Source organism: Brienomyrus brachyistius, chromosome 5 (genome assembly GCF_023856365.1).
Source record: "Brienomyrus brachyistius isolate T26 chromosome 5, BBRACH_0.4, whole genome shotgun sequence".
Lineage (NCBI taxonomy): Eukaryota > Metazoa > Chordata > Actinopteri > Osteoglossiformes > Mormyridae > Brienomyrus > Brienomyrus brachyistius.
In genome coordinates this window covers 16,541,585-16,556,571 of record NC_064537.1, presented here as the reverse complement: position 1 = coordinate 16,556,571, position 14,987 = coordinate 16,541,585, and the positions used below count along the sequence as shown (strand labels likewise).

The 14,987-nt window shown below is 52.8% G+C and overlaps 1 protein-coding gene across 4 annotated transcripts in view; it reads left to right on the top strand.

The window, feature by feature from the left end:
* tanc2b (tetratricopeptide repeat, ankyrin repeat and coiled-coil containing 2b) overlaps positions 1-14,987 on the top strand; it is a 165,196-nt gene that overhangs the window by 58,823 nt on the left and 91,386 nt on the right. For all 4 annotated transcript variants that reach the window (XM_049015377.1, XM_049015376.1, XM_049015375.1 and 1 more), the window contains exon 3: positions 6,137-6,236. In XM_049015377.1, coding sequence (XP_048871334.1) covers positions 6,170-6,236 — 67 coding nt within the window. In that variant the 5' untranslated portion in view covers positions 6,137-6,169. The remainder of the gene's footprint in view (positions 1-6,136; positions 6,237-14,987) is intronic.

The following is a 14,987-nucleotide window of genomic DNA, read 5'->3' as shown; positions in this document are numbered from 1 at the left end:
CTGTGGATATACCCTAAAGAAGATGGAGCATGGATCAGTTGGGTTTTAGGTTGGGTCACAATGAAATGCAGCATTGAATCTGTTTCAAATGCAGCCAGTTTTGCTGTTTTACACATGCTAGGTTCTGGTCTGACATCCATTTGGCATCCATCACCTGGCACTGCTGTTGGGCGCTGAGCGTTTTCACCTCAGCAGAGGGAGGAGCGGGCCCCTCACCGCCCTCATTGGGGGGGGGGGGGTCCCCTCAACCCGGAGATGGAGCACCTGGGATGTGCCTCCTCAATGACAGCGATCGTCATGGTGATCCGAGAGAGGCATCTCTGGGTAATTCAGTCAGGTTGCGATGAGAGGCCTGTGCCGGATCTATGTGAACAGAGGCTGCTTCTCTGCCCCAAACATAGCCGGTGGTATGTGTCCGTGGTAGAGCTGTAAGCAGCCGCTGCTTCACCCTGTCTTCTCATATGTCTGCGGCCGCTATGGTACATTAAAAAGAGGCAGAAAATACTGTTACACTATGATATTTATAGTTCCAGATGAGTTAATCCAAAGCATTTTGTTCTCCTGGATATACGCGAATGGCGTATGCTGCCAGAATCCAGGCCTCCTTCAGCATTTCCACATACACTTCCAGGTCCCCGTTCCTCTATTAAGGCCATCCTGCGGTGTCTCTAATTCCTACTGGGAGTGTGGCCTTGGGTCACATGACCCTTAACAAAGATGGCCACTGCCTAGCTTTGGAGAAGGCGTCCTGTCCCAGCTGTGGCACCGCGTTCCTTCGGCTTGGACCCGCGCTGAATGTCTCCCGCGAGCTGGAGACGGCGAGGCAGCCATCAGCACAAAAGGGCTCCATCTGCTGGCTCCTCACGCGTTCCCCGCACCGCAAACCTCTGCAGACCACTCAGCTGCGTGCCCATCACCCCCCGGTGGGTTGTTTCCGCACACGCTGCCCACAGCTTCCTTATGAGCTACATTTCCGTGTTTACCGTTTACCGGGTTGGGCTATTAACCGGCCGCGTCTGGCTGCATTTCAGACAGGAAGAGCTAAACGTGGGTGTTGGGAATCGTCGCTGTGTCGGTAGGGGGCTTATTACAAACATTTCCATCCATCATCTGACCAATTATCCAGTAGAGGGCCTTGGTGAGGCAGGAGCTTCTCCCTGTCAGCAAAGAGGCATGAGGCAGAGGGCGACCTGGGTGAGGTACCAGTGCATCACAGGGCTCACAGCAGCCCGTGTACCATGTAGAGACAGCAGTTCTCATATCTGTCTGTCTGCCATTGGGAGGAAGGCCTCGGACTGGCAGGAAGACGGGCGAACTTCTCACACGCTGCGGAGGAGAGGCTCAAACACATGACCCTGGAAATGGCAGGCAGTAGGTCAGCCATGAGAGAAGCTCTCTGACTGCGTGTCATTCACTATGCGTCCTCATGCTTTATTGCAGGCCGAGCAGCTCCCAGAAGGGCTGGGCTCTGATATGGAGAACGTGAGGCCAGCATGGAGGCTGGAAGGTGGCCTTGCGTGTGCCCTTCCCATGCCTGATTTATCTGAACGTCTTATTTAATACACCACCCCTCCCCCCAGCTCCCTCAAAAACCCGCTAATTTATTCCTCATGCCCTTCCCCGCTGGTCCTTCTGGCTGAAATTATTTTGTTCTTTGTTCATTATCCCATATAGATCCACCTGACAGCATCCAGCGACCGATATTTTTAAAAAATGAAGGTTAATGAGCAGTGTGTCCTGGCATCTGTGCATGTTGATGAAGAGCTTTTACCGAAGCGGGCCGTCCGCTGTCAGACTGCGCTGCTGCCGGGTGCAGCCATGACCGGGCTGTATCGCATATGACCGTAGCTCGGAAGATGGGCCTGGCATCTAGGCGGCACGGCACAGGGAGGGAGAGTGAGCGCCTGGACCACACCGCAGCACACACGCACGCTCCTTGGTGGGGAAGGCTACTGTATTACCCCCCCGGCCTGCGCGTCACAGGCGTCCTGGGGGGACACTCGCTTACAGAAACAGAGACACAGGCCTGAATTATTGAAGCCACTGCTTCTGACCAGATGGGCTCCATGTGCTCCTCGATTAGCCGGGCCAAGAGGCTGACATCACCAGTGTGCCATCTCAGCTTACGCTGCCTCCCCTCAGCCCCCTTGGCGTGACATCGTCATACATCCCGGGTCTGTGATAGGCAAGGTGAACGCCTGAATGGTAGAGGTCACATCAAGGGCTTGTGTATGAAAACCCCCCCGCATCTTCCCTGAAACGGGTCACATAACTGGATGCCAGGATCCGAACACGGCGGAGCTGACTGATTTTCCAGCTGACCGTGATCTCCAACCCAAACGCCCCGGTCTTTATATGCCTGGTTTATGCTCTCCAGCTGTAACGGTTAATAGCAATATAACATAAAGATAACATCCAAAGCAGCGCTATTGTCTGAATGATAAAAGATGTGTAATTATTTATAAGATCACTTGGAATGGCCTCCCTGCAGCGTAAGGCAGCATGAATCATGGATCGGCTGAGTTATGAGGAATTTCTCGCGATTCTCAGATGAGATATAACACATTGACATGTATGATGCATGTTTGTTCAGCTGTGTGTGTCTCGGGTTAAGTGCCGTGGTTAAGGTACCGCAGCGGATGCTCTCATGGGATCAGAGGGATGACCTTCAGCTACAGAGTCCTCTGCCATTACCGCTACGCTGCCGTTTCATGCCAGTAAATACAGATCCTCTTCATAGCCGCTCTCGGAACATTTATTGGAACACGGGCAACAAGAACATTTTCAAGTCAGCAGTGAACTTTAATAATGGGGGGAACAAAGCAATCGAAAAATTAAAACATGAATACAAGCAAATTAATCCCAGCTATCATATTTATTATGTTAATGAAAACCACAGCAATCACGCAGCTTGGTGGGGATGTTTATGTTCCCTAGCAACATGCTACAAAAAATAAAACGTTCCTGTAAAATGCAGAAATGGTGATTGGGCTGCAGCATCTGGCTGAAATCTAGAAGGACTAACCCTAATTAGGGAGACGGCTTTTCCCGCTAAACTCGAAATTCTGTGTGACCTTTGCCTGTACCATATTCGGCCTGTTCTGTACCTCGCATGTCTCACAGTGAGGTTAACTGCTCACTTGTTCTGTCACCCATTTCCGCAGAGGTCATCTCAGAAGGTAAATGCAGGGCTGGTCAGCTGGCTGGAGTGAGATTTTTAATTCGCACACGCATGTACATGTACGTAACTGTTTTATTGCCTTGTAAATAGTCTGTAGGGTTTGTAAACTACCACAACGCTTTTGATGTAGCTAATTTTAGGTTTATAATGTAATAATATAGATTTGCCGTAAGATTTCTTGCATGAGCGTGAGAGTCTGAAAGCGCGAGTGTCACGCCAGATGCACTGTTAATGGGAGTTCCCTGGACGTGCTTTCTGCTTTATTGGTGAATGGGAAGCAGTACTGGTTTTAGCTGGCGATGACAATGCGGTTACCAGTGACCAAGGCTACAGCCTTCATCCACGTGGGGCAGACCTCCCCGGCCGCCGCCACACGAGGCCCAACTGTCGACATCCTCCATCGTCTCTCCTCACGGCATTTCTGTGCTCGCCGGTGACCTCTGGGGCTGTTACAGCCAAGCGGATATCTACTGCGTAGCTGGTTCCCAGGGGTCGGGTTTCACTGCAATCGCCCAGTCCCCGAACGTCGTCCAAGGCTCCGTTAACCATCTTCTCCACCTGTAGGTTACATCCAAAGCTCTGATTCTTTGGTTCACCGGTTCACAGGTTGAAGCTGCACCCTTAGCATCAGGAGCCCTGCAGCACCTCTTCTGCTCCCGGAGTGAGATGTTCTCCTCCTGTCCTCTTCTCCTCATCAGCCCACCTCCTGCTTCCAGCATTTTCCCTGCCCCTTGACCAGCCTGCTTGCCTCTTTTTGGTTTCATGATTCTTCGCTCAGACTGTAATATCTGCACATTGTTTGTCTCCTCCTGCTGCAGTGGTCTTAGGATTGTTTCCCCTGCGGGTGTTTTATTATGGGTGATATGTGCCCCCCCCCGTCGGCTGTATTAGGGGAGGTGGGGGTGCACATGCATGCGTGTTGACACAATATTCCAGCTCCTACAGGAGTGGGCCTCTACTGGTGCCCCCCCCCCTCTGCATTTACGAGAGCATGGAGCGTCCTCTGAAGGGGGATGGGGGGGTGGGGGGCGCGGTCAGGTGGAGAGTGTCCCGCTGATCCTTTAGACGTTGTCAAAATTGCAGCATAGAGGTGCTGGTGATTTATTAAAGGGACATTTTGACTGCAGAGGGGCACACTGGCTTTTGTGTGTTTGGGGGTCGGAGTTTGGGGTTAGGGTGCCTTCCTGTTGCTCTCTTCTCTGTGTTCATCTGAGTCTGAAATGGACGCCCGGCACCCCCCCCCTCCGATTCCTGCCTGTGAGCTGCTGAGTCATCCGCACGTAACCGGCAACATCTGTTCCTCCCCACGGCAATTATAAGCGCAGCCCTGTGCATCTCGGCAATCTGGCGGGGGGTACGGGGGGGTGCAGGGGGTGTGGGGCCAGGAGCTTTTAGAGGAGTGGCGAGAGCAGCCTCAGGACAGCAAAGAAAGGGTGGGATGAAGATAGCCTGGGAGTGATTACGTGTAGTGCTGTCCCATTACCCCCCCACGTGTGGCATGCGGGGGTGGCGTCTTCCTGCCGAGTTTACGAGCTCCTCCCCTGTACGCTATTTGAGCTCGGGGCTCCGCAGGTGTCACCTTGGGGGCTGTGCTGTCCCATGCTATGACAGTTCCGCTCTGCCATGTGCAGTAATTTGAATGGCCGCTGCTGCGGGTCCGTTGTGACACTCTGAGGACCTGGCTAGCCTCCCATAAGTCTGCCCAGTTAAACTTCCTGTAACCGACCCCTTCAATAACCTCCCTACTGGACCCTGATTAGCCTCTCTTACTTGTTCTCTTGTTAATCTCTCTTACGGGTCTCCAGTTACATTCCTAAACCACTTTCTGGGATAAACTCCAGTTCCGGTACCCAGTTAGCCTGTTGTACTGGACTCCGGCTAGCCGGCTGCTGCTAGCGCCCTCCCTCTCTTCACTGTCTCTAATTTACAGCCCTCTCTCTGCCCTCCTGGCTCTGCGTTGCTCATGTTTAACAGCTTTGCTGCAGTCGGCTGCACTCAGATGCCTAAACCAGATGTTTAAGGTTGGTTCCCTGTAGTTTGTTTCTCTCCTTTTTTTGCTTTAAACTGCCTGGATCCAACCAGCATCGATCACACCATAAAATAATGACTGGGAATTCCTTAAGAGTAAGTCTTTAAGTACTGCAGGCACAGGACGGCAAAGTTATTTGACAGAATAACTAGCTGTTGCTTTGATTGTTGTTCCAGGACGTCTCATGCTTTGTTGGAACCGAAAGTTGTGTTTTAACGTACCGGCTGAAGTTTCGAAAGCCTGCTTTATTTACTTGATATAGCATTACGTTTTCTAAGAGGTTTAACGCAAGGCCTAACATAAATCTGTTTTAGGGCAGGCGTGCACCGTGCCAACCATCTGTCAGGATTTGTTATGGTTACTCTGAATGTAGGAACAATGGTCTGTTTTTGTTCTTTGTCTGAAGAAGTTCTTATTTGTTGGTGGGAAGGGTTTCTCTATAGCCTCCTCAGTGCCCTCATTAGTGTCCTTGCCGACAGCCTTGTTGAGGCAGAACGCATCAGAATTCTGAGAATGTTCATCGGTCTCTGCATCCTGTCCTGGGATTGGTTTCCACTATTCTGAACTTTTCGCGAGGCCTCCTATTGGCTGGCCTGCTTTCCGTTCACGCACTCACTGACCAGTCGGCATTCTGAGCTGTACCTCATTACCTGAGGGATGAGTACTGAGTTTCTCTTCAGGAGAGACAGTGGGTGGTTTAATGGTGCAGGCTAGCACTTAGGGAGAGGCCCTGTTTAGCGCATTCGTCTGACCTCCGTGTTGGCAGTTCAGAATAACACAGAAGGTTTGTCTCTGGCCACTGTTTGCTAGTTCGTGTGTGTTGGTGATCTCCAGCAACTGCAACAGAAATCCAAAGCTTTGGGTGGCTTTCGTGGCCATTTGTATATGTCACTGCTCACACCACCTTTGTCCCCCTGCCCCCGCAGATTCCTGCATAGCCCCTCTGGTCCTACGCCATCATGTTCAAGAACAGCTTGAAGATGCTGCTTAGCGGCGGGAAATCCAACCGCAAGAACCGCAACAGTGGTGAGTGATCTGCTCGTCGGACCAAGCCGCGAGGCTGCTATAGTTCTGCCGCGGAGTCACAACTGCACGCACGGCGAGAGTCATATTCTGTGCGATGTCGAAAGCTGAGTGGCTGCTTCCCCTGTTTCCTTCCCGAAGCCCTATGTGGGCTGGTGGGTAAAGGCGCGCGTATTCATATTCCTCTAGGGGGTGCTGTGGAGTCCCTCAGGCGTGACTGGAGGTCTGGGAATCACCACCAAGCTAGTGGAACATGTTATCGATCCTTATGGAGCCTCTCTCCATGCTGACAGGCTGTACCCCACCATCTAGCCTTCCCAATCCGGGTGTCGCACATATCCTGCATAGCTAATTGCCCCTCCCGATGGAGCTGAACGGCACAGGATCATGGCGTCATGCTGCCGATTTTCCCTGGCTTTACACGCCCCCGCACGTGGCAGCATGGAAGCGGTGCCTGTAAATTAGCGCTACCTAAAGCGACACAGTAAGTGCAGCCTGTGAGCCCCCCCCCGCCCCCCCTCCCCCAGGAGGTTTAGTTCTGGGCTGGAATTTGCCATTCACAGATTTCTGCTCCTTTCTACGACCCATTGAGGATGCTGTACTGTAAAGGTGGTTTGGCGTGCAGTGTGCAGGGACTGGACCGGTGTCGCAGCAGGAAGCTGACTGCTGCTGTGTGGGTCGGCCAGGCCGTGTGTCGCTGTGTGTGTGCTGCTCCGGCCTGCATCTCCACAAGTTCTGGCCTCGCTTTCATGTCTGACCTTGTTTTGATGGGACTCCTTTTGTCCCTTTGTCAAATTCTCAGTCTTTATGGCTTGTGCACGTTAACACCTCTCGGTCCCTGTGCCAGGTCTGGGGCTGGGGGATCTACAGGGCTGCCCCCCCTAATCCCCTGGAACAGCATCTGCATTGGGGGCAGCAAGCTAATAACATTACATTATGAATAATTAATAATCAATAAATAAATAATCAGATTGAAATGAAAGATTGATTATTAAAAAAGAAAGATTGTTAGATCAGCTGGTAAAAAGCATCAACATCAAGTGTCACCAAGCATCGTTCACAGGATGAATGTGGTGTTCCTGTTCTGCCCACATGTGAGCAGACGTCCGTGAAACGTGTCCTTGCTGTGAGCTGAATGCAGCTGAACTGGCCAGCGAGCTGACAGACGGCTCTGGAATGTTCCTCGTGGATCACAGCTGTCACTCCAAATGCTTCAGGGTCACCTGCCACGCTCCCCGTTTGGCATGATGCCGACTCTCCGGTTCTGTTTGAGTCTCAGAAACACACAAACCATCATCTGAGATCTTTCAGCCTGTCCCCCCCCCCACCTTGTCCTATGTCAGACTGGTGAGGGGGGCAGGCTGGGTTCCTCGCAGTTGTTGAGGTTGCAGCTCTAGCAGGTAGCGTCACTGCTCACCGGTGTGCCAGCCAGCGTAGGCAGAGAGGGGCCTGATCGGAGGGAGGGGGGGACGCTTACCTCCCCCGCCTTGACCATTGGCAGCAATTGGAGGCTTTGTGCTGCTACCTCTGTGCGTCATATAGATGGAGGGGGGGGCTGGTGCTACGATGGAGGGACTGGGGTTGGGGCTGCGATGGAGAAGCTGTGCTGGGAGGGCTACAGCTGCAGTGGAGGGGCTGGGGCTTGTAATGGGGAAGCTGTGCTGGGGGGGCTGGGGCTGCAATGGAGGGGCTGCAGTGGAGGGGCTGGGGCTGTGATAGAGAGACTGGGGCTGTGATAGAGAGACTGGGGCTGTGATAGAGAGACTGGGGCTGTGATAGAGAGACTGGGGCTGTGATAGAGAGGCTGGGGCTGCGAGAGTGGGACTGGGGCTGCAATGGAGGGACTGCAGTGGAGGGGCTGGGGCTGTGATTGATGGGCTGGAGCTGCGATGGAGAGACTGGGGCTGCGAGAGTGGGACTGGGGCTGCAATGGAGAGACTGGGGCTGCGAGAGTGGGACTGGGGCTGCAATGGAGAGACTGGGGCTGCGAGAGTGGGACTGGGGCTGCAATGGAGAGACTGGGGCTGCGAGAGTGGGACTGGGGCTGCAATGGAGGGACTGCAGTGGAGGGGCTGGGGCTGTGATTGATGGGCTGGAGCTGCGATGGAGAGACTGGGGCTGCGAGAGTGGGACTGGGGCTGCAATGGAGAGACTGGGGCTGCGAGAGTGGGACTGGGGCTGCAATGGAGAGACTGGGGCTGCGAGAGTGGGACTGGGGCTGCAATGGAGAGACTGGGGCTGCGAGAGTGGGACTGGGGCTGCAATGGAGGGGCTGCAGTGGAGGGGCTGGGGCTGCGATGGATGGGCTGGGGCTGCGATGGATGGGCTGGGGCTGTGATAGAGAGACTGGGGCTGTGATAGAGAGACTGGGGCTGTGATAGAGAGGCTGGGGCTGCGGTGGAGAGACTGGGGCTATGAGAATGGGACTGGGGCTGCAATGGAGGGACTGCAGTGGAGGGGCTGGGGCTGTGATTGATGGGCTGGAGCTGCGATGGAGAGACTGGGGCTGCGAGAGTGGGACTGGGGCTGCAATGGAGAGACTGGGGCTGCGAGAGTGGGACTGGGGCTGCAATGGAGAGACTGGGGCTGCGAGAGTGGGACTGGGGCTGCAATGGAGAGACTGGGGCTGCGAGAGTGGGACTGGGGCTGCAATGGAGGGACTGCAGTGGAGGGGCTGGGGCTGTGATTGATGGGCTGGAGCTGCGATGGAGAGACTGGGGCTGCGAGAGTGGGACTGGGGCTGCAATGGAGAGACTGGGGCTGCGAGAGTGGGACTGGGGCTGCAATGGAGAGACTAGGGCTGCGAGAGTGGGACTGGGGCTGCAATGGAGAGACTGGGGCTGCGAGAGTGGGACTGGGGCTGCAATGGAGGGGCTGCAGTGGAGGGGCTGGGGCTGCGATGGATGGGCTGGGGCTGCGATGGATGGGCTGGGGCTGTGATAGAGAGACTGGGGCTGTGATAGAGAGACTGGGGCTGTGATAGAGAGGCTGGGGCTGCGGTGGAGAGACTGGGGCTATGAGAATGGGACTGGGGCTGCAATGGAGGGGCTGCAGTGGAGGGGCTGGGGCTGCGATGGATGGGCTGGGGCTGTGATAGAGAGACTGGGGCTGTGATAGAGAGGCTGGGGCTGCGAGAGTGGGACTGGGGCTGCAATGGAGGGGTTGCAGTAGAGGGGCTGGGGCTGCGGTGGAGAGACTGGGGCTACGATAGTGGGACTGGGACTGCAATGGACGGGCTGCAGTGGAGGGGCTCGGGCTGCGATGGATGGGCTGGGGCTGCGATAGAGAGGCTGGGGGCTGCGATGGATGGGCTGGGGCTGTGATAGAGAGACTGGGGCTACGATAGTGGGATTGGGCTGCAATGGAGGGTCTGCAGTAGAGGGGCTGGGGTGGCGATTGATGGGCTGGAGCTGCGATGGAGAGGCTGGGGCTGCGAGAGTGGGACTAGGGCTGCAATGGAGGGGCTGCAGTAGAGGGGCTGGGGCTGCGGTGGAGAGACTGGGGCTACGATAGTGGGACTGGGGCTGCAATGGAGGGGCTGCAGTGGAGGGGCTGGGGCTGCGATAGAGAGGCTGGGGCTGCGATGGTGGTAGGGGGACAGCCGGAGCTTCAGTTGGGGGGGGGGGGCTACTCTGGCTACTTTTATTTTATTGAGCCTCCAGCTGCAGGTGTTTGCTTTATCGCACATTGAGGGAGGAGACGTGGCGTCTTGAGGGGGAGAGATTCCTGTCTGCGTGGGACTTCCGGCTGGGATGCCTCAATATGGGAATGCGTACAAATTGTAAACGCTTAGCACTGGAAATATGACCCTCCCCCCCCAACGGACGCCCAGTCCACGATGCGGCACCGGCAGGCAGGCTCTCGTCGCCCTTCTCCTTGACAGGAAAGCTGACTGTGGAGAAATGAGGCTGAGCGTGAGTCTTACAGTGCTCTCAGGAACGAGCTGGCTGGCCCGGAGCTTCCTGCAGTCGGCCTGTGCTGTGTGAGGATTCAGTGCCGGTACCTTAGGAGTGATGCAGGTCTGTTGTGTACCGCTGTGTCCTCATCACGGAATAGCTGTGGTCTGCTGGTTGGAGATTTCTGGTCTAAGGGAGTCACTCGGGGAATGACATTCCATCCCTGGATAAGGTCAAGCCTTTGAATCCAGCGACCAGTGATCCACCAAGCCTGGTGGAAGCCGGACACAGTCAACAAGAGGAAATGGAGCGAGAGGCCCGAACTCCAGAGGAGATCCAGCGATGACCCCTGGGCTTCTAGTAGAACAGAGAGACTCTAATCATGTCGACTGACCGGAGGTAATTAGTCATTTAGACCAATTACAGTTTAAGGCTGCAGGTGGAGAGGAGTGGCGCGCGGCTGGTGCTGAGGCTGCAGATAAGGGCTGTGGAGGCAGGGGGTATTGGAGGGTTAAGCACTCAAAGCGATGCATGAAGGAGGCTGATAAGGGGCATGTTGCCTGCAGCCTTCCTGCTCGCACAGAAAAGCAAGTCATTACCAACCTTGCCATCCATCCTTTTATAAAAGGGAACGTTTGGTGGAATACTTTGGAAGAAATTGAGCAGGGAAGACGAGCCAGACTCTTCACTGCACATTATCTCTTTGGAGAAGATAAGATGATTCCCTCTTTTGCCTGTAGACCTTCTGCTCCTGGTGGTTGACAGTCAATCTCATGACATGGTTCCTTAAAAGTGATCCGGCACTAGAGATTAATAAACAGCTTGCCTTTGGATGGAAGCGCCATCCCGACATCCCAGTAATGGTAGTGATTCTGGGATAGTTCCGGAATTCCTTACTTATCAAAAGAGTGCCAGCTCTGTTGCTCAATGATCCACGTGGGGTCTGCAGCATGTCCTTCAGGGTTAATTGCGATGACAAGGGGAGGCCACGTGCCGCCGGCTGCCAGTCACACTCAGTGATGGGTGAGAGGGGCAGGCGGAGGGGTGGAGAGTGGGCCCAGTAGCAAGGCGGCCAGCCTGACATGGCAATTAGGTTTTATTGAGCAAATTGAGTGTCTCTGCTCTGGAGGTCAAATTCCAGTTCTGCTGTTTGTAATTATTGCTCAGGAAGAGGCTGGCTTCCTGGGGGAGGTTGGGGGCGGAATGGGGGGGGGGGGATCTCACTGGACATGAGTGCGATCTCGTTTAAAAGCTTAAAGTCTAGTGGACATTTTGGGGTCTTATTACCAGTGGTCTTAGGGGATGGTCTTGGTACCAGATAGCATGGCCAGCGGTCTCAGTGCTAGTGGGCATGGGGGCCCGTCTTGGTATCACTGAGCATGGGGAACCATTTTGGTACCAGTTGGCATGGGGAACCATCTTAGTCCCAGTGGGCATGGGGGACTGTCTTGGTATCACTGGGCATGGGGAATCATCTTGGATCCAGTGGGCATGGGGAACCATTTTGGTACCAGTGGGCATGGGGAACCATCTTAGTCCCAGTGGGCATGGGGGCCCGTCTTGGTATCAGTGGGCATTGGGGACTGTCTTGGTACCAATGGGCATAGGGAACCATCTTCGTATCAGTGGGCATTGGGGACCGTCTTGGAACCAGTGGGCATGGGGACCAATGTTGGATTTGTGTTCATAGGTCTGTTGTTTTATACACCTAATTTAGCATGAAATGTGCCTAACACGCGTTCAGAAGGTCACCTCCCCCTGGTAGTGTGCAGTGAGGAGGCAGCGTCTGGAGAGGAAACCAGCACTGAGACATCAGAGGTACGGCAGCATAGTGAGCACCGCGAGGCGATTGCTGCTGCTGCTCTCACATCTCCACGCTGGGTGTCACTTTTTTGTCTTCTCCAGTCAACTCATTTCTGGGCAGATTCGATACGAAGCTGGAGGTACCAGATAAAAAATGTCTTGTCACTGACTGGAATAGCCTCAGCTATGTGAAAGTGTAGAAATGCTGTAGTCTAAACTGTGAATGATGCTTCAGGGTATATTAGTAGATTTTCACTTTTTTTTGTTTTGTTGTCTCCCGTGATGATAGCGTCGACTTGCAGGGACATTTTTTCTCGACCTGTTTTTGATTTCGTTTAATCTGGTCCAGCTTTGAGTTGGTGCGTCTTTATTTATGACTTCTGCGCAAGTTTGCTGCCCTTGCTTCATGCTTCTGGGGTAAGTAAAACAAAACCAGTCATCATGATGCAGAGAACACAAAGCGCGATCGGTGATTTCACTGGGTGTCTGTCACAGTGCATTGTTGTGTGATTGATGGTTTTCCTCCATGCTCTGCCCTCGTGAGTGTGATGAAATCCGACATCTCGGGGAATTGGCAGTCCTATAATTGATGTTCATGCTTCAAATGGCTAATCTGGGTATGAGTCAGACATGTGTGATTTTCTTACGTGCTTGGATCAAAAGGTGACCTGCACAGCCAACAGCCTCCATCCTGTTGAACTTCCCATACCCTTTGACAACCCCGGCGGGACCTTCCCCTCAACCTCATGTCCTGAACGCATTCTCCAAGAGCTCTTGTTCTGATTGGGCAGCCAGGATGTGTGGCGGCGTGCCTGATTGGTCGGGAAGGTTTCCTCCCCTCCATATTGGCTTTTCGCTTTCTGCAGTGGTAACGTAATGCAGTGAGGATTCAGGATTCACAGACAGATCCTTCAAACCACCACGACTCAGACTTTGCTGGAATTATGCATGAGATTAATCAACGCAGATGGGGAATTTCGCAGGGAGGCATGTCAGGAAAGAGACTTTGAGCTACTTCAGGTTTTACAAACTGCTTTAAAACTGAAAGGCTCCTGTGCTTGGCTAAACAGTTCAGTTCTTCTTGTGCTTTGGCTGGTTTGTTTCCGTGATTGAGAGATTCATCCAGCTGTTTCCCATGAACCTTAGTGGCACACGCATGATTATAGGAGACTGACCAATCAGCACACAGCAAACGTTTAAGTAAAATCCTGGTCCGTTTAATTGAAATGGTAGTTTACAGATCCTGTGTCCTCCCTGGCGTGGAATATGTGTTCACCATCGAGTTTTCTCTTTCCTGCTTTGGATTTTCCCTTTTCTAGTCAATGAAGTCTTAAGTGTTTTTTTTTCTCTATATCATGATATTTAACAGTTTGGATTTGTTGGACGACGAATGGTCTGTGAGTATGTGACTGTTCCGTGGTTGCAGCCGACTGTGATCTTATCTTAATTGACCTTCCTTAATTAACAGTGAAGTCAGAATGGTGTGTCCTTTGGTAAATTGTGATAAATGCCTGTAGAGGGTAGAGATAAAGCCCTACAGCCAACAGCATTTTCTCCTGTTTTATTGCTACAGCTGACGTGTGTCCAGATTTTATAAGTCGTAGTCCGTAGTCAGAAGATTTTTATTTTTTTTTTCCCATTTTTGGACCTTACAGGCCACCGTGAACATCATGATTTAATGCATTATTCATGTAGTTCGATGATGTTGTTGCACAGACACTCCACACACACTGATTCTCCTGGGCTGAGCTCCACTCTGTAGAAGAGAAGATTCCCAGGCTTTGGAAGGAAAGAATCCCAGTGCTGATGATCATGGGTTGGATCTGACCTGCATGTGCCTGGTGGGTCATCCTTGAGATAATGAGGCTTCCGTAAGCTGATCAAAGGAGGACAGGAGAGGCGGTTCTGAAGCCTTAAACTCCAGCTTCGGCAACCAGTACCACATGCCAAACGGACATTGTGGCGACTCGTCTGAAAATGTGACTTGGGGGAGAGTCGGCTGTGAATATGAGGTACCAGTCAAGCTGTCCCTGCCTTTGCTATGGTACTGTTTTGTGCTCCGATTCCTGTTCCAACACACACACGCACACACACGCACACACACACACACACACACACAGGTTTGTAATTATATCTTTGTAGGGACTCTCCATTCATTTCTATGGGGACAACTCTAATCACAACATGACGACCTAAACCCCTACCCAGCCCTAAGCTTAACTATAAGTAGCCAAACAAAATATGAGACTTTTAAAATATTTTGATTGCATTCACAGATCACTGACTTGAAAAATGGTCCTCACAATGTCAAAATTACTGGTCTTTATTATATTGTTGGAGACATTTGGTCCCCATAATTTGGTCCCCTGCAATTAAACATAACCCCCCCCCCCCCACCCAAAACACACTCGTACACATGCAGACACAGAGCCCGAACAGTTTTTTCAAAAGGCAGAATGACTATTGCTAATATTTTGTTATTCAGTGTAGGTACTGAGCCGTGACATAATTCCACTGGCAAACGAAATGGGTTTTTTGTTTCGTTCGCCAATCCCGGGGTACAAGATTAAACTGCTTTGAAATGCAGCGAAGAACACAGTGACATAATAAACGGTACATCTCTGAGGTTAAGGAACATCGACCTGCGTGTAATGAAGTCCGGCGGCAAGGTCTTCCGGCCGGGCTGCCGTGCTTAGAGTGCTTTACATGAGTCTCTTCATTCTCTTCATCCTTGCCTGCGACCTACTCCCCTGTCGCAAATGTGCTTGGAGATTAATGCACTGGAGCGGGCTGCAGTGAGCACGCCGCATGCCCCGGCCGCCCGGCCAAGGAGACCGCGGTAAGATAAGCGGCGTCATGGACGGCTGTCTCTTGACGGGACACCCGTGATATGGAGATATAGCTATCTGGGGTCACGCTGTGGCACAGTTTAAGGTCGGTGCTGTGGTGTTGAGTCACTGTCTGATCTCTGAAGATGACGTAGCTCCAAGACTTGTTCACTCATGTCATTTATCTCCTTCATCCCCACGCTGCTGCCGACACGACCATCTCCCAG